Source organism: Musa acuminata, chromosome BXJ3-8, assembly GCF_036884655.1.
Source record: "Musa acuminata AAA Group cultivar baxijiao chromosome BXJ3-8, Cavendish_Baxijiao_AAA, whole genome shotgun sequence".
Classification (NCBI taxonomy): Eukaryota; Viridiplantae; Streptophyta; class Magnoliopsida; order Zingiberales; family Musaceae; genus Musa; species Musa acuminata.
Genome location: NC_088356.1, coordinates 41,738,564 through 41,765,996, shown reverse-complemented (window position 1 = coordinate 41,765,996; position 27,433 = coordinate 41,738,564). Strand labels below are relative to the sequence as shown.

At 42.6% G+C, this 27,433-nt stretch overlaps 4 protein-coding genes across 12 annotated transcripts; all 4 read left to right on the top strand.

Annotated features, from left to right (window-relative positions):
- The first annotated feature begins 1,086 nt into the window (after nt 1–1,086).
- LOC135586850 (LIM domain-containing protein HDR3-like) lies at nt 1,087–7,708 on the top strand. 2 transcript variants are annotated; one of them, XM_065165089.1, is made up of 13 exons: nt 1,087–1,591; nt 3,681–3,867; nt 3,994–4,145; nt 4,328–4,409; nt 4,574–4,688; nt 4,771–4,891; nt 5,010–5,093; nt 5,843–5,962; nt 6,100–6,312; nt 6,392–6,454; nt 6,528–6,643; nt 7,020–7,078; nt 7,324–7,708. In XM_065165089.1, exons 3-13 carry the CDS (start codon nt 4,035–4,037, stop codon nt 7,668–7,670), a joined length of 1,431 nt encoding a protein of 476 aa, XP_065021161.1. In that variant the 5' UTR covers nt 1,087–1,591; nt 3,681–3,867; nt 3,994–4,034; the 3' UTR covers nt 7,671–7,708. The 2 variants fall into 2 exon arrangements, with proteins under 2 accessions (XP_065021161.1, XP_065021160.1); XM_065165088.1 differs by lacking the exon at nt 3,681–3,867 and having other exon boundaries at nt 1,100–1,591.
- A 251-nt stretch (nt 7,709–7,959) lies between these two features.
- Nucleotides 7,960–12,822, top strand: LOC135646028 (uncharacterized). 2 transcript variants are annotated; one of them, XM_065165091.1, is made up of 9 exons: nt 7,960–8,095; nt 8,190–8,390; nt 8,474–9,665; nt 9,728–9,908; nt 10,157–10,253; nt 11,279–11,454; nt 11,601–11,667; nt 11,761–11,816; nt 12,487–12,822. In XM_065165091.1, the coding sequence occupies exons 4-8, from the start codon at nt 9,783–9,785 to the stop codon at nt 11,775–11,777; spliced, it is 483 nt and encodes a 160-aa protein (XP_065021163.1). In that variant the 5' UTR covers nt 7,960–8,095; nt 8,190–8,390; nt 8,474–9,665; nt 9,728–9,782; the 3' UTR covers nt 11,778–11,816; nt 12,487–12,822. The 2 variants fall into 2 exon arrangements, with proteins under 2 accessions (XP_065021163.1, XP_065021162.1); XM_065165090.1 differs by having other exon boundaries at nt 8,474–9,908; nt 12,435–12,822.
- Nucleotides 12,823–18,160: 5,338 nt separating this feature from the next.
- On the top strand, nt 18,161–20,245 carry LOC135644949 (uncharacterized). Of its 7 annotated transcripts, none has more exons than XM_065162945.1 (5): nt 18,166–18,763; nt 18,851–19,084; nt 19,195–19,450; nt 19,605–19,691; nt 19,767–20,245. In XM_065162945.1, the coding sequence occupies exons 1-5, from the start codon at nt 18,527–18,529 to the stop codon at nt 19,871–19,873; spliced, it is 921 nt and encodes a 306-aa protein (XP_065019017.1). In that variant the 5' UTR covers nt 18,166–18,526; the 3' UTR covers nt 19,874–20,245. The 7 variants fall into 7 exon arrangements, with proteins under 7 accessions (XP_065019011.1, XP_065019014.1, XP_065019012.1 ...); XM_065162944.1 differs by having other exon boundaries at nt 18,168–18,763; nt 19,593–19,691; XM_065162943.1 differs by having other exon boundaries at nt 18,168–18,763; nt 19,587–19,691.
- Nucleotides 20,246–25,062: 4,817 nt separating this feature from the next.
- On the top strand, nt 25,063–26,753 carry LOC135645349 (uncharacterized acetyltransferase At3g50280-like). The gene has a single exon (XM_065163656.1). The coding sequence runs from the start codon at nt 25,137–25,139 to the stop codon at nt 26,619–26,621; it is 1,485 nt and encodes a 494-aa protein (XP_065019728.1). The 5' UTR covers nt 25,063–25,136; the 3' UTR covers nt 26,622–26,753.
- The last annotated feature ends 680 nt before the right edge of the window (nt 26,754–27,433 follow it).

Here is a 27,433-nt window from a genome sequence, read left to right as displayed (position 1 = left end):
ATGAGTGATGGTGATGGTTTAGTCCAACAATAGCAACCACTCACTGGGAAGGCGGTCTAACACAATGCAGAGATTGTCGATGGAGCATGGATTAGACGGCGGCGACCACTCAATATCTACATTGATGCTGACGTAGATGCGAAGGGAGAGGGGTCTGCCACCACTGATGCAAGAAACGCTATTGTCCGCCACCGATGATGTCTACCATCGAATACTAAAATTATCTTTTATCCTTTATTTTTATATTTTTATTGATAAAATTAATATCATTAGAATAAATAGATATAATTATTTTATTTTTATAAGTATAGGGATGTCAATGTAACTTTTTAAAGTATAGAGACGTAGACGCTAAAAACATTTAACTATATGGGACAATTTGTAATTAGTCCCATGCTGACTTAAGCATCGAATCGAATGAGCTTTCTTAAGTATGCTTACGATGTGATTTTTTTTTAAACTTACTCATCTTCTAACATCGAGTTTATGATAGACATAAGCTCGAATAAAGATGACTTTAAAGCAAACGGATAATCAAATTCTGCTCTAACAAGTTACAATAGTATTTAGGGTTCTAAATAGCAATCATAGACGTTAACTTGAACATGTAAATTTTAAAATATTATAAAGATATAGAAATCACTTAATTGAGAAAGGATATATACATGCAATTTTCTTAAAAATAAGATATTGAAAGAGAAACGAAAGCAAGCCACGAAGAAAAGATAGCAGGCATGTATAAGTTGGCCACTCACGAAGAGGTGTGAAATCCATGGATCAGATCATTCAATATTGATGCGAGTCTAAACTCCAAAGCCGTGCAAGGAAACAGTTGCTGGAAAACACATCACACGTCAAATGCTCTTACAATAAAGCATAATATGAGTTTCAACGAAATCAAATCATTAGAACACTAAAGATTCTTTAAGAGAATAAAAACTGCGAGTTTGAAGCCGTCATACCTCGGAAGAACGAGGAAAAAGGAGAGCCGAAATGATATAATACTTATTTTGGAGGGGATATTATGTATATATGATTTTGCGTGGGTGGTACGGAAGGGAGACCCTCAAAAGAGTAACATGGGTCGGTTAATCCGACCCACGTCGACCCCGTTTGAAATATCGAAGCGCGACCGCTCCCTTCTCCCTCTCCCTGTCGTTCCCCTTTCTTTCTTTCTTTCTTTCCTTCTACGCTCTACGCATTCCTTTTGGAGACGAAGGAATCTCTCTTTCCATCCCTCCACCGTCCCTCTCACGCTATTCTCCTCCTCCCTCCACTATATATCTATATACCTCTCTCTCTCTCTCTCTCTCTCTCTCTCTCTCTCTCTCTCTCTATCTATGTGCATACTTAATTGCGGAAAGCTTTTTGAGATGCCTCATCGTTGGGCCGCCGCCCCCGTCCTCTGCACCACCCCACTCCCTTCCTTTCCAACCTCACCTCCCCTTTACATCCCTTCCTTTTCACATCCTGTTCCCTCAGAGTCCATTCTCTTCCCCCCTTCCTCTTGGTGGTGGAATCGCGGCACCGGTTCCGGCCGCCGCAATGGCCTCTTCCAACTCCAGCTGCCACTCCCGGCCTCGCGTCCAAGGTAACAGAGAACTATTTACTATTTTTGGATTCCTTCTTGATGGCTCGTTTCTTAGATCTGTTTATGCAAAGTCTTTGTAGAATATCGAAGAGCTTATTTTAGGGCTACTTATCGGTCGATGGTATTCGTAACATTTAGATGAATCATAATCAATTTGGAAAGGACAAACTCTGGAATCATCTACCTTTTTCGTCTTCTTGTAGAACCCTTTTATGTAGATAAACCGCCCTTTCCTTGAAAGAATTTGCGAGGGTTTATAGCGATGCCAATTACAGTCTAGGTTCTTGAGGTGAGTTGTGGATATCAACAGGAATCGATAAATGCGCATTAATTCCTTGACGCTGACGTGTGACTTTGCAAGAGCATCAAATTCCTTCAAAAGTATTTGCAGGGCCACTCAGTCAACTATCCACTCGACAGATGCACAGTGACACACAGTAATAGATGAAAAAAATAGAATTCAATACGCAAAATATAAAGTAACAGATGAAAAATCTTTCAATTCAATACGCTAAGAAGATAAAAGTAAAGATCATGTCTCATCTATGAGCTTGAGATATTAGATGGGGTGATAACGACCAGTAGTTTGTTTAACATGGTATCAGAAGGAAGGTCTCATTCAAATAATTTCCTTACCATACATAAAAAACAAAAAAAATCAAATCAACCCCAACCAATTCAAGTTTTACATATTGGGTTTGCAGCTGAGAGTGGTCAATAATACATTGCAATGGAATAAGAATTGAGCAGATCAAAACATTTTTTTACATGGATAGAAGTCCCATGTGAATGATAGTCGTAGGTGAAAAATCACTGTCATGTTTGAATCACAGAAAAGGATGTATTATCAGTGTCAACTTTTTCCTTAGATGAAGGACATGGACATAAATTATAGCTTTGGTTTGATATGTCACAAGCTGATAGAGTTGCATTCATTTATGCACCATAGTTTCACTATGACTAGTCTTCCTCAAAATATAGGGGCTTTTGATAATTTCCCACTTCTAGCTTCACCTAGCTTCAGCTTCCAAATACATAAATCTTAGCATACGTGAACCAACAGAAGAAGCCCTAAGCTCTCTCTCTCTCTCTCTCTCTCTCTCTTCTCTAGCTAGGCTTTAGAGAGTTCTAAGCGAGGAAATTGTGGGGCATTGCTTTTTAATTGGAGCAAATTTAGAATTAGAAGACATTCATTGACATAACTCCACACTAGAGTGATGAAAATCCTAAGGATTGAAATAATCCTTATTTTTATCCTGGTTGATCTGTCTCAACAATAAACGCATATTGATCATTCTTCGTAAATAGCGAAAATTGTTAAGATTTAATGATCCCATATGGAATCTTCTAGTTCTTTCTGCTACTGATGTCAACTCTCTCACACAAATTTTCTTATCCATCCTTCACTTAGACGTTAGAGCCACCGCCAGCCTAACCCTCCCCTGGATGCCTTGAAAAAGGCATCACCAACTTCCTGTGGTCCTTTCATGCCCCAGAACAAGACAAATTCTCGTTCCATTTAGTCGCATATTGGCTGCTGCAACAATAAATCATTTTGTGTTGCAACAGTGGACCATAGAAATTGATATTTATGTTACGAAGAAAAATCTCCTTGTGCAATTTGTGTATGAACTAACCTACTGGTTGACTTTTGAAGTTTGAATACCTGATCATTTAATTGTTCTGATTCAAGGTTCCCCTTGTTTCAGGACTCAGGAACAATTTTTTTTTAGATGCACATAGGGAATAAATGTTATCCACATGTATTTGCATTAATGTCATAGGTTTTGTGTATATTGTATATACAATTACTCGTATATAGTGCATGGGTACATACTGCATATATATTTGTTTAGTATATATGCATTCAAGCATGTGTGATTATTATATGAAAATTTATAATCTGCAGTACTTTATAAGCCCACTATATAAAAACCTGCATGATGAAAAATAAGCAAAGATGTCTATATGTTAATGACTCTTATCTAGTTGATAAAAATGTTTGTATCAGAAATATAAACATCATTTTAATATGTTCTTATTCAAGTGGCTAAAATTTATCAGAGATCTTTTTTATTTTCTGATGCAGGGATCGTCATACTATGCAATGCCATGAAACCTTAAGCATCAGCACCTCACATTATTCAAACTCTTATTCTAATCACTAAGAGAAATTATTTAGTGAATGTTGAGTATTCTACTTTCAATGGAAATATCTTTGGGAACATGGCATTTCAGAGAGGAAACACGAGCTTCACATGTTCAAGATGACAGCTGTAAATAACACAGCTTGCATTATGTCTTCTTTTGTTAAGAATTACATAACATGATGGGCATGTTATCAGCGAATTTCATGTTTGATCATGATCTTATAGTAATATAAAATTTCATCACTTGATCAGGACATACAGCTCCATCATTTATTGAGAGAAGGTCTCGCTTCATGAGGTGGCTCCGCAAGCTTTTCAAAGGAACAGATGCTGGAGTGTCAAATGGAGACCATTCAAGTGTAACTGGGGGAGAGAACTCATTGCATAAACCAGTCAAACCAGTGGTAAAGATTCTATCTCATTTGTCTGTGCAGATTGGATGTCAAATTTCTCAGAATAGGCCTTATCCTCATTACATATTGATATACACATAGTTTTCAGAAATTTATCTTAATTTCATTAAGGCGTCCATTTGCTCTTCTTATATGTCATTGCATGATTTTTTTTTTGCACAAGCTACTATCAGGATGACCAATCGAAGGGTGAAAATGAAGATTTGGATCATGCGATTGCCCTTTCTCTTGCAGAGGATGCCAAGAAACCTAATGGTAGGTTTTAACTATTTGGAGAGCTGATACTCGAGTTATTCAGTCTTCTTCAAATTATAAGTCTAGCTTCTTGATTTTGAATTATATGGTTTCCCTTCCATGTTGAAGAGGTTGGTTAAAGTGCTGATTACCTATTGTCTGGCAATTTTCTGAGATATCTTCAGGATACAAGGGCCAGGGAAATGATGATGATGAGCTAGCTAAAGCTATCCAAGAAAGTTTGAGCATGCCTTCATCTCAACCATATCAACCTGTACAGTTTTTGCCAAGAGGATATAGGTTTGATTTGTAATTCTTAGTTATATGCCATCTTCCTACATCACATTACCTAACAACTATGCTTGTTCATTGTGGCCTGCAGAATCTGTGGTGTTTGTCACAATGAAATAGGTTGTGGACATTACTTAAGCTGCATGGGAATCTTTTGGCACCCACAGTGCTTTCGATGTTATGCTTGTAGTCAGCTTATTCATGAGGCTGAGGTGTGTTGATAAAAGTGTTGCTTCACTTATTTAAAGCATGTTAAATAATTAACTGGCACCTGTCTTTTCTGAGTTGTTTTTTGTGTGAAGCAGATCTTAAGGATGGTGCTTGTTTTAGTTTTCTTTGTCAGGCAGTAATCCATACCACAAGTTGTGTTATAAGGAGTTGCATCACCCCAAATGTGATGTCTGCCATGAATTTGTAAGAATTTTTGTCATGATACTTTGCAGTTTGTCATTTACCACTGAATAAATGTGTTTAACAAACTCTGTCATTAGAAAATTACAGAATAATTTTCCATGCAGAAGTTCATGTTGTTCTAGGTTGCCTGTTTGTGGGTACTTCATGCTATATATGTTAGTCACAGACTGTTTGGGCTTTATTGTATCTCCTCCTTGCGCAAATCAAGAGACTATTATTTGCTTTAACTTGACTGGATATCATTGATTGTCGATTTGAGAACCAGCATTGAAGTTTTCTCTAGATATCAGCATATATGTCTATTTCAATACAGTGATACTGAATCCTTTCCTCTATATCACAATGAGAATTAAGCTTTCTTGTTCTGACATTCATAGATGTTGTACTATTGGATAGGGATCCCACGTGTGTTAGAGACCTCTAAAACTCAAATAGATAAGCTTTGCAAATAGTTATGGTTTTGTAACAATGATATTATTGACCCAAACTTGAATCTGCTGTTGAACTTAGAAAGTGAATCTTCTACTTATGTTTTCCTTAAAAAGATGAATATCATCAGTGGTGTCTTTTTCCTTCTCCATTTGGAACTTTTGAATTAACTGGTAGCTTAATTGATCTCCAAAATATGTCTCTTAGTTTCTCTAGAAATGGTTTAATTGTTTCTCTTACAAAAGTTGAGTTAGAAATAACATGCTACAATATAAGCAAGCAAGCATGTAAATGAATTTTCTTCATTTTTCTCTCAACAGATACCAACAAACAGGGCTGGTTTAATTGAGTATAGAGCTCACCCCTTTTGGGGCCAAAAGTATTGTCCTTCACATGAACATGACCGCACACCTCGATGCTGTAGTTGTGAGAGAATGGAGGTATGGAAGACAATTGTTTTATTGGAGGAACTTTCATGTATGAAAATTGTCATTAAGAGCAAAAGAAATGCTCATGATATCTAGAACATCCATCTTAAATAATATCTGTTTTTTCCTTCTTTTACTTTGTATTGAAGTCAAGAAGTACTAGATATATCTCTCTAGGAGAAGGCCGTAGCTTGTGCATGGAATGTCTTGATTCTGCCATCATGGATGCTGGTGACTGTCAAGCCCTGTACCACTCAATTAGAGATTATTATGAAGGACTGTACATGAGAATAGATCAACAAATTCCAATGCTATTGGTTGAAAGGCAGGCTCTTAATGAAGCCATAGAAGGAGAGAAAGATGTAAGCTTTCTTTGGTTGTTTCAAGTTTTATCATGCATATCCTCGAAACTTGCTAATTTCTCAAACATTTTCATATCAGGGTCATCACCACAAGCCCGAAATAAGAGGCTTATGTCTTACTGAGGAACGAACAATTAGCAGTGTAAGCAATCTCCTTCCATTTTGATTATGATAGACATTGTTGATGTCTGAGCTCTCTAGTTCCCAATATATAGATACATAAAAGGCCAAGAATTTGGGGAAACAGAATTCTGGACATGCGGACTTGCCCACAGAAGTTGACCCGTAAATGTGAAGTTACTGCAATTCTCGTTTTGTATGGCCTTCCCAGGTTGGTCTCATCTTGTTATCATGTTGGAAGTCAGATAACTTTATTTATGCAATTACTGATTTAGTTTTCTTTTTATATTCAGTAACATGATCATAGTTAACTGAAGTGCTGAGATCATTATGTTATAATCAACTTATTTATCCAATATGATAATATATTTGACATGTGGGTATTTTACCGTGTCATGTTATGTTAACATGCTTATGCAATACAGGAACCTGTGCTTCCTGTGATATCAGGGTAGGATTTTGTGAAAGCTGAACTGGATGCACATGGAAGTCACTTTGTCAAGATTTTGTTCTTTGAACCGCTAATATGCATTTCATTCATCAAGTTATGCCTGGTATCCTGATCTTTCCTTTCCTTCTATATGCAGACTATTAACAGGTTCGATCCTTGCTCATGAGCTAATGCATGGTTGGTTACGTCTCAAAGGTATATTCTCGATTGTTTAGGTTGCGATTCTTCCATCATTTGGTGTCAAGTTTCAAATAGTTTTATTTTTTTACAGATGCCTTTATGATTCTCCTTTAGATGTGAAATTGCAAACAATTTCATCACTAGATGTCGGATCCAACTATCTTTCTCCTTTTCTCTAGAAACACTGTTTGCTCTCATTTTTTGTTTCCTCTTGACTGATTGGTTGGATTTGTTTTCCCAATTCTTCCTTTTCCTACTAGGCTACCGTAATTTAAGCGCCGAGGTGGAGGAAGGCATCTGTCAGGCTCTTTCCCAAATGTGGCTTGAATCTGAGGTGATGCCAGGGTCAACAACTATGCCATCCTCATCCAATTATGCCTCATCTTCTTCTTCGTCTTCGTCGTCATCATCCTGGATGCCATTGTCAAAGAAAGCAGGGAAGTCGGATATTGAGAAGAAGCTTGGTCAGTTCTTCATGTACCAAATTGCTCATGACACTTCAACAACCTATGGTGAAGGTTTCAGAGCTGCCAATGCAGCTGTTAATAAATATGGGCTTCCGCGAACCCTGGACCATATCCGCTTAACACGAAGCTTTCCTACATGAAAATGACTTCTCTTGCTGTGAGCAGTTGTTATTGCAAAGAGTGAGTTGCTCATGCACGGTTTGGCTCACAAGTCCCATAATTTTTCTTGGGGAGCCACATGGTTGATACTGCTTTATGTTTCAAGTAAAAGCAGCAGCTGCAATACTAAGTTCCAAACAATATTTTATATATAAATTATCCAATGTCTGGTTTACAAGGTTGTAAATAATATGTATGTATATCCATGATAAATTGTTTCTGATACAGAGAAACTCCGGCTGCTGCCCATTCAGTGAAGCACAAGCAAAGCATATATTTTGTCACGTCCATTGGGGAAAAGGAATTCAAAGGTATTCTCAAACAGTGGTCTGTCACCTTCTTTTTCTTATATGGTGGTACATGTGCTTCGTTGGCAACGACTCGGAAGGATTGCTGCTTGTATCAGGTCTGCTACTCTACCACCACAAACAAACGGTTGCATTTTAGTGTGCTTGTTGTTTACGCTGCTTTTTATTTATATCTTTATGCATACTTTTCAGGAGTTAAACATCTGAATGCCGAACCACCAATCTCTATTGAAAGCTCGAGAACGATGTGAATTGTTCTTGCAAAAGTCTGTTGTTTGTATGCAACGATGGTGACGTTCTATCTTTGTGACGGGGCAAAGCTCTTTGGTGTGGATATAAAGTTCTCCCAGTATTTTAGTCTGCGAAAGGTACCAAAAGCATGTGGCGTGAAAGGTCATCTCTTATCCTCTTCCTCGTTATCATGCAAGAGAAATGCAAGTGGCGCAACATTGAATTCCATGACACATGTTGTGCAGTTTCAGATCCCAGTGGCCGGCTGTGCGAGGCTCAGGACACGCGAGGCCAGATATGATCATATACTCGACTTTGGGACATGGCTAGGAGTGCTTTCAAGTGGCATCACAAGAGTCAGTACTTTATGTTGCTCAGGTTCGTAAACTCTCTTTTAAGAACAATAGATCGCAGAGTGACATGACATGTACGTTATTCTTCTTCATCTTTCTAGTAGATAAGCTAAGGATATCAACAAAGAGACTAGTGGATAAGAGTTAGGCATGATAAAGATAAGGTCGATTCAGAAGAGTCAACTCCTGTAGTCTTGGTGGCCATGTTCAAGTGGATAAGTCTCACCTACAGACCTTGGAACTCCTAGGGCATATATCTTCCTTCCCACCATCACATGAAGAGGTGCCGTGACATATGCAGTTACCTCATTTTTTAACGTACATGATGAATCTGGCATTTGGCAGTCTTTAAATATGATCTTATCATAAAAAAGAGGCCATAATTTTGTAATTCTGAATCATATTTCTCACATATGAGACTACTCTTTTTTTTTTGTCTCCTTGTTGAGTCGAACAATCCGGGACGACATTTGCACCAAGTTCTACAACGTTTCTTTGACCCTTTGAATGCATTGCATCTACCCACAAATCCACCATGGGATTGCATCATGCTTGATACACACAGTGGTATTGATCAAAAAGGTAACGGTTTGGATCCTTTTTGGGCGTCATATTTTGGGGTGTTGGGGAAAGCATTTCGCTGCATTGAGAAGTTGTGGCCGTTCTTTATCGGCTTGCGCACGTGTCGATCCGGCACGCAACGACTGGTCTCAGGTGCACTTTGACGGATACGGTGGGCCCCACAGGGTCTCTTGTCCTCCAGTGCACGCCCAACGAAAACTACGACGATTTGAGGAGAGCAAGAAAGGAGGGCGATGGATCGGAGCTAAATATTTGGTAATAGAGAGAGAATTGGGGGCGGAGGCGACTCTGAATCCAAGAAGAAAACACGTATTTGATTGGATTCGGGAGGCGTTGAGTCTGCTGAGGTTCTATTCATCATTGGAGATTTCTTTCTGAGAAGCGAAGATAAAGAGACGTTTCCATGCCGGCACATGCGAGCCAGAAGGTGCTGAGACGACGCGGGAGCAGCAGCAGCAGCAGCTGGTGATCGCGACCCTTGTTTGCGCTCTTCGCCCTTCCCGTGTGTCCCTCTCGTCCTCTTTTTATATCTCCGCCTCCCTCGCCCTCTCATAGCACACGCAGATCGAGCAGAGGAGTCGTTGTTGGGAGAGGAGGAGATCGAAGGGTAAAAGGGCCGATGGAAGACGACAACTGTTCTCCTTCGTTCACGTCGCAAGCGGATGAGGTTCCCGGGCGGAAGGGCGCGAATCCCTCGTCATCGTCCCCCGGCTATTTCAGCACCGTCATCCCTCCTGCTTCCGCGGTAAGTGCGCCTTGTCTGTCATCATGCTGTCCTTTGTCCTTTGTATTCTAGATCTGTGGCAACCCAAATCGACTCTCCTTTTGTTCTTCTTGTGCGACTGTGGAATTGAAGGGGTTCTGCTCTTCGTTCTTGAAACAAAATGTGGATTGGGATGAAGGTTTTCCTAGTCGCCATAGTTGTTGCTGTTGCTTGGTTCCATGGGTTTCTGATGGTAGGACGACCTAATTATTCGCTTTCCATGATGCTAGGTGATTGCAAAGGATCTATCACATTCTGACTTTTGCTGGACCTTGAACAAGCAGAGAAACGAAGGTGGCAGTGCGGGCGCTCAGAGAGCAACGTCAGGTAATTGATAATGCTTAATGCTGTTGCAGCTCATATGCTAACTCCTATGCATTTTTCATCTTTCGACACACATACAAACACAAGAATCTCCTCCTCCTCCTCTTCGTCCAACACACACAAAAAAAGGGGAGAAATCTGCCTGTTTTACATTACCCTATACAGTACCTTTTAGCTACAGTGTTTTACAGGGATGAGACTTGATTTATTTTCGAGCCAGTAAAAATTTAGTTTTCCTCAAACATTACATTCTTGTAGCAACCAATATTCGGATAATATTTCCGGTAGAGTATGAGAATTATTGAGCATAAATACAATAATACATAAGTACTTTGGTAATGAACTTACATACTTATGTTCCTTATTCAATGGAACATGTACCGATGATTAGAATGGCCAATCACACATAAATCCAGGTCATTGCAGGCCAGAGGTTGTAAAGAAGCACAAAAACTGTCTTTATCTTGAATTGAAACAGTTGCCTTATTTTGTAGTACTATATTCTTCTAAGATTATTGTGATGATGTGCATGTATGTCTTTATTGGATCAAATTGCTGCGGATATCACCAATATATTTGATGCCTGTTCTCAGTGGTGAATAGAAGGATTCAGACTCAATAAAAGTGAACTTGAGAGTAGTAGAGGAAGTTCACGTGCCACTGATTTAGTGCTTCGCTGGTGATATTTTCTTCCTTGACAACTCTTAAGGGTATTTTCACGGGTGTCTTCACTAGTTAGATTAAACTTCATGTTCCACTTGTAAGTACTTCACCGGCGATCATTTCTTTCTTGAAGAAAAATCAACTGTCTTTGGAAATTGATGTCTTTGTATGAGAATAAGAGTGTTTATATTTGTTCATTGTATCTTGTTTCACTGCTGCTAGTGTCACCAAAAAGTCGATGTGCCTCTTGTTAGAGAACTTGATTTTGGTGGATGGTCTATATAAGGCGACCTTTTTTTGGACTCAAACTGAATTTTTGTTCAAAAACAATCAGAAGTCAATCATATATGTGTATGTAATTTCAGATTGCAAATCGCAAGGCTGTCCAACTAAAAGACAAGTCACCAAGAACAAAGATGAGAAATCAGTCCATCCCAATGAATCTGTAGAGTCACCATGTTTCGGATCATCTGTGCATTATGGTGGTAGAGACTTCTACATGAGCTCTTTGTCCATGCAGACCACTGAAACTTCAGAAAGTGTATGCGACACCTCCTTACATGTTGCATAGGAAGATTTTGCTCTTGGTTATATTAAGGATCTTATTTCAATGTACCTTGGAATACCAAGTTAAAAGAAAAAAACATTGTTATGATTTCATACTCACCCTGTTTGAAATTTTACCAGTATAAAACTGATGATGGAGTTGACTGGGGCAATAGGCATGCTGCTGACAGAGGTGACTGGTGGCAAGGTAAGATCAAACTCTAGAATGAGTTTAATCTATTTTTCATGTCTTTAAATGGAAAGTAACTCTTTTATACACTATCCAAATTTACTCTTTCAGGTTCACTTTACTATTGAAGAGGCAAAATCAGTTTGCTCTCTGTTTGTATAGAGAAGGTATGCCAAAGCCGTAGGCTTAGACTTAATCCCCATATTGCATTCAACTATCAATTATCTTAGGTTACTGATACAGTAGCATTTTTTGACTTCTGTTTAGCTCATGCTGCTTCTTTAAGTGTTTAATTACATTCAAATGTGGCTACATATCACATTTGTTTATGTGTCGCAAAGTTCAAATTTTCTATTTACTACTTACGTCAGATAGATCTAGTTTAGAATTTTTCTATTTTCAATTTCTAATTTTCTTGTTTATTGCAACCACTGTATTTACATAATGGTCTTATTTACTATTGATTCAACATAGAAATTATGTATTGGTAAGTGTCATTCTGGCATATAATCTGCTTGCTTGGCACTGCCTTATCTGAAACTGTAGACAACTTTGTCGGTCACTATGTTAATAACCTCGATAACATTAATTTAAACACTTGGTATTCTACCAAAGCTAGGCAAACAATGCAATTAAGCTGATGTGGTGGTGTCAAGTCCCACAATCTGGATAATTATGCCTAACATCTTCTTTGCTTTCAAGCAATAGTGAAATGCGTTTGCTGTCCTGCAACTTTGTTTTCTCTTTACCGATACTGTTATCACATTGGCTGTTCCAAATTTCAGCGAGGCAGTTTCTAAAATTTACCTTTCGACACTTCCTTTGTGATGCTGGTAGGTGTCCGGGAAGCTACAAAACTTGATGATTGTCCCAGTAGTCATGCATAATGTGGCGAGACGGTATGCTTTCAGCCCATGAAGTTGATTTTTCTTTTATAATCCGTAGTCTGGAGATTAGTAGACTATTAACGTACAAGTGAAAGAGCAGACTTGTCTAGTTATTTGGCTGTGATAAATGTGGACTTGTGTGGTTTATCTATTTTGTGTTCTGAGATTGATGTAGTTAGTATACAGTAGTATCAGGCCCTCACCTCCAACTTTATTGCACCGAGGATGCAGGGTTGCTCTGTAATATTATCGTATTATGAAATAAATATAAAAAAAAAATTGTTTAGATTTGTGGGGTTATGCATACCGTCCTCCATTCCCTACACTTAGTGTGCACGCATATATTTCATTTCAATTCCATGTTAGTAGGTGTTTATAGTATCGGTCATTGCTTTCTCCATTTCTGGTGAGAGAGACAGCAATGGTCAAGACCAGTTCTCATGCAAGACTTGAAACGTCTGTTGGGTAGAGTGAGAAGCCACATGGAATGAGAATGCTAATGGTATATATTTTGAAGGAAATATTATGTTGTGGCTTCCATTACCCCTTGATCCAGTGAAAGTTAACCATCATGGATATGGATACATATAGGGTGTTGTGATAAATTATCAAGATTTTTATCAGTTAAGTTAGTTGATATATATATATATATATATATATATATATATATATATATATATATATATATATATATATATATATATATATATATATTCTTTCCATTTCGACCTAACATTAGGTACTTTTATTGTCTTAAATCGAACAAAGGAAGTCTTGGATTGACGTGGGGGCTGTCACAGGGTGTTTGATTGAATGGTCGGAAGGAGGAGTGGCTGTTTGCATCTTGTTTTGGTAGCCTCGGCGTACCTCGTCAACAACATTCCTAACTTTCTAACTTGGATGACTGTTCTTGTGATAGAACGAACATCACCGCACTTCAATGTTCGATTAGGTACGCTTGAGAAGAAACGCGAGGCACATGAAACTTGTGTCAGTACCCAACATGTTAGGATGCCATAACTTTCATCAGAAACTTTTGGTACTTAAGAAAGCAGTGCAGTTCGGGGTTGACTTTGACTCCTCTATTATTGCAAGCGGCACGAGAATGGAGGCCCATGACTGCACGAGAGATGGGTTGGTAAGTTGGAAGCATCAACTTGAGGAGGAGGCCTCCTGTGGTGCGTGCCCATACATCATGTTCTCCAACCTGCCATTGACTTGTCGCCCATCCATTGCTCCCCACTTCATGTTATCTCACCATGACGATTGATCAAAATCGATTCTGCATCCGTATAATAGAATAATATATATGATCTATGAACTCAGATCCCCCTTGTTGCATGTGATCTGCACTCATCGGGCTTGCGTCGTGCTGTAGGGGAGCCGAGTCCGTACGTGGTTCATCCATCCTCTCACGAACTTTATGTCAACTTAGGGGTGTCGGAGGAAGGGGTAAGAAAGAGCGGTAGGGGTGTGAACAGTCAGATCCCTTATGTGTAGGTAGGTGGGTAGGGCTCTTGTCTTCTTTTTCTGTTTTTTTCTTTTTTTGCCTGATATTTAGAATATTTTTTTTCTTTCTTTGTCCTATGGAACCTGTTCTCTACACTATTACAGTGTTTTTCAGTAATACCAAAAAATATTATAGTGGAGTATAAAAAATATTATGTTTTGTATACAATTTGTATAAACATTGTATTTGCAGTATTAATATTGTGTTACGATAGTCTTAGGAATACTAGTCAATTAGTAAGATATTTAGGACGTGTAGACAGAGACATATGGAGCTGTTGTTGGCATACGTCGCTTCCACATGTCATGTCGTGAGTGACCAAAATCCTAAGACGGCTCACCAACGGACAATCCTGTTATTGTCATTTTATGGGATTGAGATTACTATGATTGTCGCGTACGTAAGGACGGTAGTAAAGGTCACTATACGTGTTTGATTCATAGGAGAAAAAATGGTTGATATCGAGATCAATTGGATGTAATGCACAATATAGCTTAAGGTATTTTCGAGTAAAAATACTAAGTTCTCAACATGTAATCCTATATTTTTTCACAAAAAAAAAAATTTTATGATCGTGTAAAGATTGATGTATAAAAATCCACAAAACCGAAAACTATATGTACAAAAGAGATTGTATTAACTACGAAGATCGTATATCTCTGAATTCATATATATATATATATATATATATATATATATATATATATATAAAAGAGAATGAATAAGGTCAATTGTACTCCTCTCTAGTAGTGATCCATTGGGACTACGAAGACGCTCCTCAAATCACTGCCCAAATCTCCTCTTCACCCGCACAATATAATCAAGAATGGGCTACCCCTTCTTACTGTCTACACGCTCCAAATAGGGGTGTATGTTGAGGAGGAGAAGGGGAGAGGAAAATAAAAGGTGACAGTCAAAAAGTCTAACTCATGGTCATTTGGTTTCCTCTTATTTATAGAAGCTCGCTATCAACTTAACCCTAATAGATCTGGTCATATTTGGTACTGGATCTCCATCCAATTACCCAAGTCTCTTAGATTGGTGAGTCTCCACCCAATAATCTCTCATTGGCTCTTATTGAATCTCATTCATAGGATCCAATAATTCATGGGCTTATTGGATATCTAATAAGATAAGAGCTCCAACAGATAACTCATATCCGAATCTCTACTTATGGCAACACCTACCATATGTGTTGACTCTCGAGGCCCAAAATTGAGCTGGTCGTAAGTTATACCTGTCAGAACTCATTCTAGCTTAATAAATTATTATATTTATAATAATTCACTTGACTCATCGACTACGGACGTATTAGGCCACTACGTTGCAATCCCTAGATGATACAAGGGAATTCAATCCTTTAGAGCTGTTTATCCTCAATTACCATGTACATATAGTCTCTCATCCATCTAATATTCCATAGACCGTATACCGAATATGGTGTTGTCAAGCCCATACAGTTTCTACTCGAGTCTCACTCTAATCAGATTCTCCCGGAAAACTCTTTTTATCTCAATTCGAATGACCCTAACCAGGGATTTGTACGAGCAAGAACACATGAAATATTTTTCTCATAACACCGAGAGCGAATAATCCTCTATCGATACTTAATAGCCCTCATAAGATTGGTTGTCACTCCCGATGATCGATTGTGTTAGATATGAAACTTTCAGGCTAATAAGTTCGGTATCAAAGAATGGAGTACTCATACAGAATATCTTTGACATCTCAAGTTTAAAGATGAAATACATCATTGGGACGACGGAATCGATGTCTAACAATAAGACATCATGAACAATCGAACATTCCATGAGCAGATCAATCAGTGAACTCATTCTCCAATGAACACCTACATTGTATCCCTAGTGTCCCCACACGAGCAGCTATGAGACCAGTCGCTTCCATCATATGAACGAGTATACAGCATACAAGTCTATCCAATTATCTCAATATCCCTCTCGAGTAACCTATGACCGGGATTATTTAGGGTTTGTGTTTAAAGACGAATCGATCATATTATCGTGATCTCATTCGATTATCATTGCATATATATATATATATATATATGATAAAAAATATTAATTAATATAATAAATAAAAAATAATGCATATCATGTCATACATGTCATTACTCATGTGATTGGCTTACAGGACACCTATGATTAGTAGAAAGTTCATTGAAATCGATTTCTCTTAGATTTTATAGATGATCGATGATCGACTCGAGGTGGGATCGATCAACGCTTTCCCCTTCGATTATTGGAACTCTCATCGCATCTACTCCAAATGCTGGTCTATCTATTATAGTTAGGCTCGTAGGGAATCCTCCATCAGCTCTGCCGATTGGGCCTCAAATTCAAGTAGGATAGAGTGATAGTGTAATATGATAAAATTCAAGATTGGAGACTAAATTGCCCCTTGATAAACGTTTCGACGGGTCTCGAGCGCTCTTGTGATGTCAACACCACAAGGAACCTTGACGGGTGTTGGTGCTAATTGTGATAGAGCCAATGATGACAACTAAGCTGGTTGCATCGCCTGTTGGGTTAACTGAGGCAAAAGTAGAGCAATATCCTTTATCATGCATATTAGTGTCTATACTTATTAAGTGGGATTTAAGAACACCTTGGTAGGAACGAGCAGGTAGCTCAAGGTGGGTCGTCCCTGAGGGTGAGAGCCCTAGTTGTTGAATAAACATCAGTATTGCATCGATCTCTACGTTGAGGTGGATGCACCCATATGCGAAAAAAGTGGTTGCTATCCCTCTTGGGTGAAAGTACTATGGGTCAGGATCAAAGTCTCTTCGCTCAAGTGTTCATTAAAAGAGTCGATAGATTATCGTTCATGCAATATCGAGCCATTCTTTTGGTGCCAAAATGATAGGGGAAGAAGTCGTTGATGTCTTGATCAGCCCAATGTGGTCTGGACCTATATGCATTAGGTTATCCGAGGTGAAAACATCGAGCTCTCGAGATACCACATGCATGAAGATAGAGATCGGGAGAGGTTTTTCAACATGATCCTTCCGACGCTTAAGTTAGGAATCCGAGATATATTAGTGTGGACGAGAATGGTAAAAAGATGATCCCTCTTTCGTTATATTGAATATGAGCTTTTATACATAGTCAAAAAAGTCAAAATATTTCTTAAAATATTCTACGAGAAGATAACTTTCAATCGCTTTAACAATCTCTCGTTAGCTTTTTTTATTCATGCCGGTGATAAGGATAATTTATAATTATTTATTTTGGACCATTGTTCACATGGAGGATGATTTTTTATCTTCTTTGTTATCTTAAACATCTTATTAAGATCATATATTGAATAACGAGAAACGATGTTTTTCCTATTAGTATCGAAAGGCACAACCAATCTGAGGACCACCTCACGCGATCCCAAATCCGACGACTCCTCAATCATTTGAGCCAATTCAGGCGCTTCGCCCGCTAAATCACATCAATCATCGCAACCAATTCATCTCTCACAACCTAACTCGCCTGCTCTGCCATCGTTGCTGTGATGGTCTCTTTGTTCGTTGACGTGGAACATCTATCTTGATTTGATGCACCCTTACAACCATATCAACTACGGTCATAGATAGATTATTTTTTGTAATCATAACAATGTTTTCTAATAAATCGTAACGAAATAAAATGCAAAGGTCAACGTGTAGACGTGTCTCGTTCGTCATACTCGAACGTGTAACTCGCCGTCCGGCTTTCCCACCCGAATCAGGCGACTAGAGATCGGTCGGCTGTCGTATCGAGAAGATGCCTCGTGATCCACGAACTCAGATGCCCAGGATTCGGATTCCACGCACCGAGACCTGCCACCACCAGCCTTTATTCTAATACGTGTAGACAAAAAGAGAAGGGTAGGAGGGAGCACGTCGTCGAGCGCGCCTCTTCCTGGATCTGTTGAGCTAACATTTGATTGCTGCCGAGATTAAGCAGGTGGAAGTTGGATTAGACAAGATGGTGGCATCTGTTTTGGACACAGTGTTTTGATACTGTGCTGTGGGGTTGTCTTCGTCCTGTTGTTTCCTTCCTTGTAGGGTTCTTTTTTGTATTCTGCATGGCCAAAGCTTCTCTGCTGTAATGGTTCAAGTAATTGAATTGTTTTCTTTGAGGCCTAATCTACACCACAACGTACGCACAAATGGTGGAAGGTGATGGTTTGGGTCGTCTTCTGTGAGTGGCGCCAATAAATCCTTCTCTTCCCCGACTTCGAACATAGAGAGGGAGGGAGCGCACCGATCTCTCTCTCTCTCTCTCTTGGCTCCACTGCTTGCTTTTTCTTGATTTGGGGCCCAAAGCGAAGGGAGTGGGAGCAACAGAAGGCAGACGAAACCCAGCCTTGCTTTGCCCGCTGTCGGCTATTATTGTTTCTTCTGCAACCAGCAAAAAAGACCCCCCGGTCCGTGCTTGCTGCTATTTTATCGTCTCCTCTTCTGCTACGCATCGCCGCAGTGCTCCGAGACATGGCGGAGGAGTTCGGGGTGGGGAGTCTGCAGCTTCCTTCGGAGCTTCTCGACGACGTGTTCGTTACGGAGAGAGAGGAGAGAAGACCGGCCGCCGAAGTGGTGGAGCCAGCGACGGAGAGCGAGAGCGACGAGGAGGGAGACTACTTGGCCGGCCTCGCACGACAGATGACTCACTCCTTCCTCCTGGACGACGACTCGGGGATTCTTGGGTTGTCGGCGGGCGACGACGCGAAGGTAAGCGAATCTGTGAAGCCCTCGATGTTTGCGCGCCTGGTTCGGGTCAAAGCCCCGCTGATTTTGCGCCGTACTTCACCGTTAAAGCATCGACTTACGGCGAGGTCTTCTCCTCCGTGTTCTCCGCTGGAGCCGCCGAAGGGGGATGCTTGGGATCCGCTCCATGAGGCCGCGGAGCAGACGATGTGGTCCAAGCTTACCGATGCCGAGCATGGTCGGTGGCGAGTCTACGAACACGAGCTTCTGAGTCAACCGAGGAAGCCATGCACGAGCAAGTCGACCAGTCCCTTCCTCGCCCGCCACCAGCTGCAGGCAGCTCGAGTGCGTCTTCTTCGTGCGCAGAATTCCTCCCATAAGTCTGTCCCGTTAAAATTGCGATCTGTACGACTGACTTGGTTGGTTCCAATAAATTGATCTTTCACCCGAAGCAGCAGCAATTGTCGGCGGGATGGGAAAGGCAAATCAAAGCAAGAAGAGGAGCGAGCCATGGAGGGAACAGATGCGCCCTCTCCTTGGGTTCGTTTCCTTCCGGATGCCCTCCGTTCCAGATGCAGCATCGACCCCAGCACGGATCTGGGATGAGAGCCGTCTTCCTTCGTGGCTCTGGCGCGAGAAAGGAGTCCATCGGAACCGGCGTCTTCCTGCCCCGGACTGCGGGGAGCAAGACCGAACCACAGAAGAAGTCAGGTAACGCCGCTCGCTGCTTTTCCTTTGCCTATCGCTTTGATCACAGCATATTGCTTGTCGATGATTAGTCAACGATGGATTACAATCTGGCTAAAGATGGGAGGTTTCTGCTTGTTTTGTCTGATTTTTGTGATAGCTGCAGCTTGTTCAACAGTGTTCATTCCGGCAAGAGTCGTTCAGGCGTTGAACTTGAATCTGGAGGCACAGACAGGCTGCCCTGGCGGATTTGTTCTCGAGCAAGGCAAGTTATGTGACGGTTCTACTCACCTGTGCACCGTTTCTGATCTCTGTTCTCATCGAAGTGTTGTTACATCAGATGCACTCGTGGGCCCAAGAAACCCAGGGAGGCACCACAGTCTTCCTCCCCGGCCTTCGGCCATGACGACCCCTGTCAGTGGGCTTCCTCAGGAGTGGACCTATTGAGTCTTTACTAGTTGTGTTGTTGATGTAGAAAAAGAAGGAGCGGAATGGTGGGAGCAGCAGGTGTCTATTCTATTGGCAATAAGACACCTATATTGGTTTCTGAAGTGGGGGTAAATGTTGGTTTGCTTCGATCGAAAGCAAGGATGGATAGCAGGCAGGAAGAATGAAATAAATGATTCAGAAGCTCTTCTTTTGTGTTTGTAATAAGACCCTCCAGATATCTGCCTCGTCTTCTACTCAAAAAGGGCCACCTAATTTCCTCCTCCTCCTCCTTACCCTGGCACAAAGCTTCGCATGCGGCAGGCTTGGTTGTGCTTTTTGTTTGTGTCTTGTAATGAATGGGAAGAACGTGATATGCAATATGATGCTCTACTCATGCCTCTGCATTATTCAATTGGTACGATCGGACAAATGCAACATCAACTGTTGCTGGAAGTCCTGCACGAATGGAGCCATGGCCGTGCACATCAACTTGTTGACGATTCACACACGGGAAAAGAAGGCAGAACAAAGGACGAACACGAGACGTTCCAATAGCCCTCAGCCAAGTAAAAAAGCATTATTGATGCAGGAACAGTACAAGCTCTGTACAAGCTCTGTTCGGCAGCGGCACGGGAAATTCTTCGGGTAAAGAGAGGGGCTCAAAAGGATCACAACTCATCTTCAGACCAGTAGACGGTTGAGATTAAAAAGGGCCATTGAATCCTGATTGCCGCGCCAACCCGGACGAGGCCCGGAGATCACCTGTCTCGGACGAGGCAAGAGACACCACATCGTCCGCTCTCACGGAAACAAGTTCGGTGGTCCCGTGTTGACTCGATACACGTGAACTGCTACAACACTAACAATTAGTACGCGGACCCACCTCGTTCTCATCGACCGTGGACGAAGCAGGCGAGCGGCCTTTGCTCCGGAAGTCGGATTGCCATATGTCAACACACATTTGGTGCGTACTCGGGATTACTACTGCTGTTCCAATATAAATGGACAATTTACCCCAAAAAAAGGTCTCTTCAGATGGCTTTTTTTTTTTTTTTACTTTATCTAAATATCTTTTATTAAATTATTAAAAATATTATGATTATTATTTTTTTATTATGTTTGGGTTGATTTTTTTAAATGAAAAGATTCTTTTAAATAAAATCAGATCCATTCAACTAAATCTTAATTATTTAATTAAAACTTATAGTATCCATTAATTTTCCTAAATTATCATTTTTTTCCTCCACCTTCATTACCAACCACCTCTTTCTTCTACTCTTACTACTCCTCCCATGTCATCTTCTGTTTCTCCCCGGTTTTCTCCTTTCTCATCTTCCCTTTTACTTTCCTCCTCTATATTCGTCTCTTTCTTCCACCCTACCTCCACCGTTGCCTTCTCCCTCTCCCCTTTCTACCACTCTCTCTCCCACTCCCTTGACCACCTCCATCACCCCTCCATCTGCTATATATGTATATATATATATCATCCTCATGATCTTTTACTAGTGGTGTCAAAGAGTTGACCTGAGCTGTTGACTATTTCCTGGATCGAGCGTAATAAACGAGAAACAAAATCGAGACGACAATAATCATACAGCACTCGGCTTCTTATTGCCACCTGCAGCAGCATTGAAGCGGTGGGAAAGTTTCATGTTCTCCTCCTTTTCATTATCTTCTTCTCTCCAAAGACACGAAGCATGTGAACGGAAAACCATGGACGACATGCACGATGACACACGGCTGCAAGCGCACACCAAGTTCCCACATACGGAAATCTCTAGCTAACTAGGGGACTCCCTGGCGACCGATGCCGGTGGAGGCGTGGGCCTGGCTCTCCGAGAGGCCGCTGCCGGAGATGGTCGGGGCGTCGGTCCCGCCGCCGCCACACTTGTCCACGACCGGTTGGTGCCCCTGCGCGCCGTAGCCCTGCATCTTGTAGTCCTCCAGTTCCTCGTACTTCACGTAGGGACTACTCTCTGTGGGCAGCTGCACCTGCTGCTGCCCCTCCTTCCCCGCCTCCTCCCTCCTCTCTTTCGCAGAGCCCTCCATCTTTTCGCTGGGAACGACATCTCCTTCCTTCGTGAGCTCTTATGCAACTCCGGTGCCTCCATAGCGAGGACACGCGTGGAGCTAAGAACCGGGGAGGACGGCCACGCGTAAGGCAGCCCCGGACGCGGTCATCTACAAGATCCACGTTCCGCGCTCGAGAGCCGATGAGCGGCCAACAATAAGTAGCGATGCTGAGGGCCCAATAAGACGCGCGCCATGGCCGATAAGTTAGCTTTAGTAGCCCACAGACAAAGTTCAATAAAAATAACTTAAAAAGCAGGTGATTTAACCCAAGAAAAAAAAAAGGGTTTTTTTCTTTCTTTTATTCTCTTTCTAATAATTTTACCATACAGAATATTATTTTATAACCGTATTTTTCTTTCTCGTTGATGTTTAAGAAGAGAAGATATAACATCTCAAATTAATCCCACATTCCAACGGGTTACATATAAGGGTTTGATCGTATATAATTGTTAATTCTAACTTAAGTATTTTAAATCAGCCATTCAAATTCATATATATATATATATATAATTTTGCTTAGTTGCTTCCGCCCGCTGTTTCTCCATCCCTCTCCGTCGTTTACATAGAACCAGTTCAACATTTCCACGGAGAAGATGACCACTTCGCCACTTCTCTATGATGAAAAGCATTGCGTCGTCTTGATACGTTTGATACCCATGCAGTAATTCGTCCGATCGGCTTGAGCTGTAGCAGAAGAGAAAACAAGTTTCGCCATGCCGAGGAGGAATTCATACTTTCTATGCTTCTGAGTGGATCATCATGTTTTGCGCTCAGTTACATCGTATCTGGTGAAAGAAACAGGCGCTCTTTCATTATATGACCTGCCAGCCTATGGTAGTGCCATGTCATGGCATGATTTGTTGTGTCCCTTCTTTTCCTGTCAACCGTGACACATCAAAAGGCACTGAGAAAAAAGAACTCGGATGCCCTTTCTAGAATCTAAGTGACCTATCGCAGGCCTATTTGTGTCGTGCAGCAGCTAGTTTGGTGGATAAGTCAAGAGTTCCATATCCTGTAGGAGATGAGGTTCCTTGAACGAGGCCATGCCGAATTTAACTTCGACGTGTGATGCTTTGCATCAGACATGAATGACAGTCTCCGTGGTTCCTTCTGCAAGCTGATGATTGTGATGGCTGTCATTTTGCTTTGGCCATCGCAAGCCTGTTCATCGTGATCTCTACTACTGTTCCTTCTGATTGTATAGAAGAAATACTAGAACACATGTTGTTGGTTTTTTTGCTTATAGTGCATTTTTTGAGAAGACAAGATGGCTGAAGTGAACAAGGACACAAAGTCGAACATTGCGTTTCTCGCTGATCCTTCTTTTGGCGTTTCCTAGAACATCGAGTGAGAGTATTCTAGGGAAGTAACAGGCTTGTCTAGACTGTGGACGTGACGGAGGTATTATCCAAGTGGGACATTGCTTCTATCTTGCCTCGTGTTTCTTTCGTCAGCAAATCTACTGTGCACTTTGGTTTTTACTGTGTACTATCTTGTTTTTAGGTGTCTCTTGATAGTGTTCTTACAGAAAATTTCTCAATTTGCGTCCAACTTTTTTGCATGACAGAGAGTTCAGCTCGCTTGACTTGTGCCAAACACTGGTGAATGAGAGTGAATTATGTACTTACGGTGCGTGTCAACGGTATTCAATCACCATCAACTTTCTTCCTATCCCTTATTTCTTCCTAGAGATTGAAACAGTGAGTCTTATGATTCTTTTGTAGCACGGCTCTGATGTGTTTGTTCGAACCACCACCGATGCCATCGATTGCTTCTTTATCCAGCCTTGCTTGTCGAACTTCTATGTGCTTACCTTTGCAGTTACTTAAGCAGCTTCCTCACCGTTGTTTCAGAAGACATCCATGCAGCTATGTCCCAATGGACAATGCTTCTCTCGTGCAAACACTGCCTCCTCCGTTCGACCGACAGCCGACTGCTGCATAGACGTCAAAGTGGATGGTTCCGAGGAAGAGGAACTGCCATGCATCGACTGTCATCGAGTGAACTCAGAGGCGGCGCGAGATAACCTATTCCTGTAGATAACTATGAAGCCTGGGTGTGAGATTGGCCAGGATGAAGCTGGACCACTTGCGTCGCCGTCCACGAGTCCTTCAAATCCCCCGTCGCGTCTGGTCCTGCATGGAGGGAGGTCGGCACTTACACGTGGGGGGAGAGGCACTCGAGTTTTTATCTTCCCCAGTACGCAGCACTTGTTAAATGCGTCCAAGAGACGTTGACTTGGTACTGCTCTCATGGCCAGATGGGAGAAGAGCCTTCGAGTGCTCGATCATTACTTGGTCTCATGGGGATCTACCAATACGTTCCAGCTCATCTCGCTAATAGATTAAAGAGCCGACATAGTTGTCCCTTCTCAGTCGAGGATGAATCCATGTACCTTCTACGACAAGTGAGTTGGACACGGAGAGCTGCGGTGGCGAGTACCGAGCGCCACCTTCAACAAAGATTCTTGGGCGGCGGTAAACATGGCAGGAGGATCTCAGAGTTCATGAACCAGCAGCCTGGACACAGCTAACTATCGAGTCCCTGGAGTTGCATGAACCAACGTAGTTTTTCTTCCCGTTTCTTTTGCGTTTGATGACATTGTGGACTTCAGCAGTCGCCAAATAAGACGATGGTGAGTGATTCATTTGTTGTTCTTGGGTTTAATCGGTTTCTTTTGCATGGATCTTAATCACATTGCAGTAGGTTTCAGATAGTTTCCGATAATCTTACTGGGAGATACATGGAAAAACAGAGAACTATCACACACAACATTTGGTTGGCTCCTCAGGAAGGAAGGTCAATGAGAAGTCTCCAATTTTTTTTCTCTTCAGTAAACACCCAGAGATGGTCGGTTGCAGTACTCCTATTTCTTTATACATGCATGACATGACACTGCTCGTTAACTGGGTCTGGTTGCTACAATAATCCACCAACCAAGCCTGATGGATTATTGTATTAGTTTATAGCAAGCAATGCTCAGGCCCTAAGGTAGTAATACTTGTTGTGGAAGATGAAAACATCATTCCCTGATATTAGTCCCCCAATCTTGCTCTCTCTCTTTCTGCAACCGAGAGATTAGTGCCGAAACGCATGCACCTAATCTCCCTCCTTCCCCTATATAAGGTCTCCCCAAGTCCCAGCTTCCCTCCCACAGCCCACACCACCACCCCGAGTGCAAAGAGAGCAGCTGCTGCTTTCAGCAGAGATGGAATTAGCCATGTCTCCAAACCTTTCCTCCTCTTCCATTTCTTCTCTTGCTGCTTCTCTCATCGCTACTGGTCCTAATTCCACCTCCTCTACTGTTGCTCCTGCAGCAGCTGTCGCCATTGTATCGAAATGCACGGTCTATCCTGACCGCGAGTCCGACCTCGGCGACCTCCCGCTCTCGGTTTCCGACCTCCCCATGCTGTCGTGTCACTACATACAAAAGGGGCTCTTCTTCCTCCCTCCGCCAGTGCCCATCGCCTCGCTCGTCTCCCTCCTCACCTCCTCCCTCTCCCGCGCTCTCTCCCTCTTCCCTGCCCTCGCCGGCCGTCTCTGCACCCTCCCTGACGGTCGCATCTTCATCTCCTGCAATGACGCCGGCGCTGAGTTCTCCTACGCGACTGCCGCTTCCTTCTCTCTCCCTGACCTCCTCCCTCCCTCCTCCGACGTGCCGTCGGCAGTCAAGTCGCTCTTCCCCTTCGACGGCGCCGTCAGCTTCCACGGCCACTTCCGCCCGCTGGCCGCTTTCCAGCTAACGGAGCTCGCCGATGGCGCTCTCTTTCTCGGCGCAGCCGTCAACCACGCCATCGTCGATGGGACGTCCTTCTGGAATTTCTTCAACGCATGGGCGGAGCTCTGCCGCGGTGGCTCCCCCGCGCCGCCGGACTTTCGCCGCAACTACTTCGGCGGCTCAAAGGCGGTGCTGCAGTTTCCGGGCGGCCGTGGCCCGGAGGTGACGTTTCCCGTGGATGCGCCACTTCGGGAGCGGATTTTCCACTTCAGCCGGGAGGCCATCGTCGACCTCAAATCGAGAGCCAACTGCCGCGCCAAAAGTGTTGCCGCCGGAGACCTCCCAAATACGCAGATTTACGGCGAGAACAGCCACGACCGGAAGACGGTGGCGTCGAACGAAGAGGAGGAGATCTCGTCCTTCCAGTCGCTGTGCGCCCACGTCTGGCGGTCGGTGACGCGGGCACGGACGCGGCTGCCAGCAGAGGCCACAACCACGTTTCGGATGGCGGTCAACTGCCGGGGCCGGGTGGTGCCGCGGGTGGCGGCGAACTACTTCGGAAACGCGATCCAGAGCACCCCGACGAAGGCGTTGGTGGCGCAGGTGGCGGGGCGGGACCTCCGCTGGGCGGCGGAGCTGCTGCACCGCAGCGTGGCTGATTACGGGAACGAGGCGGTCCGGCGCGTGGTGGCGGAGTGGGAGGCGGCGCCGCGGTGCTTCCCGCTGGGGAACCCCGACGGCGCGGGGATCACCATGGGGAGCTCCCACCGGTTTCCCATGTACGAAGGCAACGACTTCGGATGGGGCCAGGCGGCGGCGGTGCGGAGCGGCCGGGCCAACAAGTTCGACGGGAAGATGTCGGCGTTCCCGGGCCGGGAGGGCGGTGGGAGCGTGGACCTGGAGGTGTGCCTGGCGCCGGAGACCATGGCCGCGCTCCTCCGCGATGACGAGTTCATGAGCTACGTCTCCCCGTAGAGTCGCGACGAAGCCGTAGAAGTTGCCGTTCGGCTGCTTCAAGCTATCACATCTCGATCGTGTTGCTCTCCGGTGTACTCTGTTGGTTTCCTTGTTTCCAATTCCAAGTTGCTGTGCTTCAACTTTACTGCATGCAGGTGTCTCTCTTTCTTGGACATTTCATGCTGCGCATATCTGATTCAGATTTCTGTGGAACTTTCTTCTACATTTTCTTAGCCCAAGAAAGATCCTAATCCGAAAACTTGATTCAGGTCAGACGTACGGATGCATATCCCCCGGTGCAAATCCCGGGCGATGTGGCCATTCCTTCTTTCCAGCCGTAATCAAATTCAAAGCGTATCAGATATCTCCTTCGCTGTCACTTCCACCAAACCTCGAAGAGATGATAAATTATGCATGATTCTGATGGCGTTTGGGAACTCAATCTCCAAAACTAATCTTTTGAAGGCCAACACTGTTTTGAGTTAATGTGCTTCTCAGTTTTTCTTAAAATTACTTTAATTTTCCCATTTCAAGTAACATTTGTGGGTTTTCCTAACAAAGAAGGAATTGGCGTGTGGTAATCATCATGTGTATTCCTACATCAAAACAACAACACGTGATTAGCATTTTAAGATAAACAAAAAGAAAATATATAATAGACTTCAAAATTTGTAGACATGTTTTCCGAGTTTCTAATTAGAATTAATTATTCCTTTTTTCCACGGCCATCAAAACCGGATGAAGCGGCGAGTTCCATTAATTTCAGATCAAGCGCTCCGACCTTCTTCGAGAGTCGTACGGTCTGATCTTGATCTTGATCAAGTGCTCCC

What these genes read in the sequence shown, in the direction of transcription:
- LOC135646028 (XM_065165091.1), top strand. Translation starts at nt 9,783, where the DNA reads ATGGAAGACGACAACTGTTCTCCTTCGTTCACGTCGCAAGCGGATGAG. An exon ending in TCATCCCTCCTGCTTCCGCG is followed by an intron (nt 9,909 to 10,156) that starts GTAAGTGCGCCT and finishes CCATGATGCTAG; the next exon opens with GTGATTGCAAAGGATCTATC. An exon ending in CGCTCAGAGAGCAACGTCAG is followed by an intron (nt 10,254 to 11,278) that starts GTAATTGATAAT and finishes ATGTAATTTCAG; the next exon opens with ATTGCAAATCGCAAGGCTGT.
- LOC135644949 (XM_065162938.1), top strand. Translation starts at nt 18,527, where the DNA reads ATGGCGGAGGAGTTCGGGGTGGGGAGTCTGCAGCTTCCTTCGGAGCTT. An exon ending in CGGCGGGCGACGACGCGAAG is followed by an intron (nt 18,764 to 18,850) that starts GTAAGCGAATCT and finishes TCACCGTTAAAG; the next exon opens with CATCGACTTACGGCGAGGTC. An exon ending in CGAACCACAGAAGAAGTCAG is followed by an intron (nt 19,451 to 19,586) that starts GTAACGCCGCTC and finishes TTTTTGTGATAG; the next exon opens with CTGCAGCTTGTTCAACAGTG.
- LOC135586850 (XM_065165088.1), top strand. Translation starts at nt 1,546, where the DNA reads ATGGCCTCTTCCAACTCCAGCTGCCACTCCCGGCCTCGCGTCCAAG. An exon ending in GGATGCCAAGAAACCTAATG is followed by an intron (nt 4,410 to 4,573) that starts GTAGGTTTTAAC and finishes AGATATCTTCAG; the next exon opens with GATACAAGGGCCAGGGAAAT. An exon ending in TTTTTGCCAAGAGGATATAG is followed by an intron (nt 4,689 to 4,770) that starts GTTTGATTTGTA and finishes TGTGGCCTGCAG; the next exon opens with AATCTGTGGTGTTTGTCACA.
- LOC135645349 (XM_065163656.1), top strand. Translation starts at nt 25,137, where the DNA reads ATGGAATTAGCCATGTCTCCAAACCTTTCCTCCTCTTCCATTTCTTCT.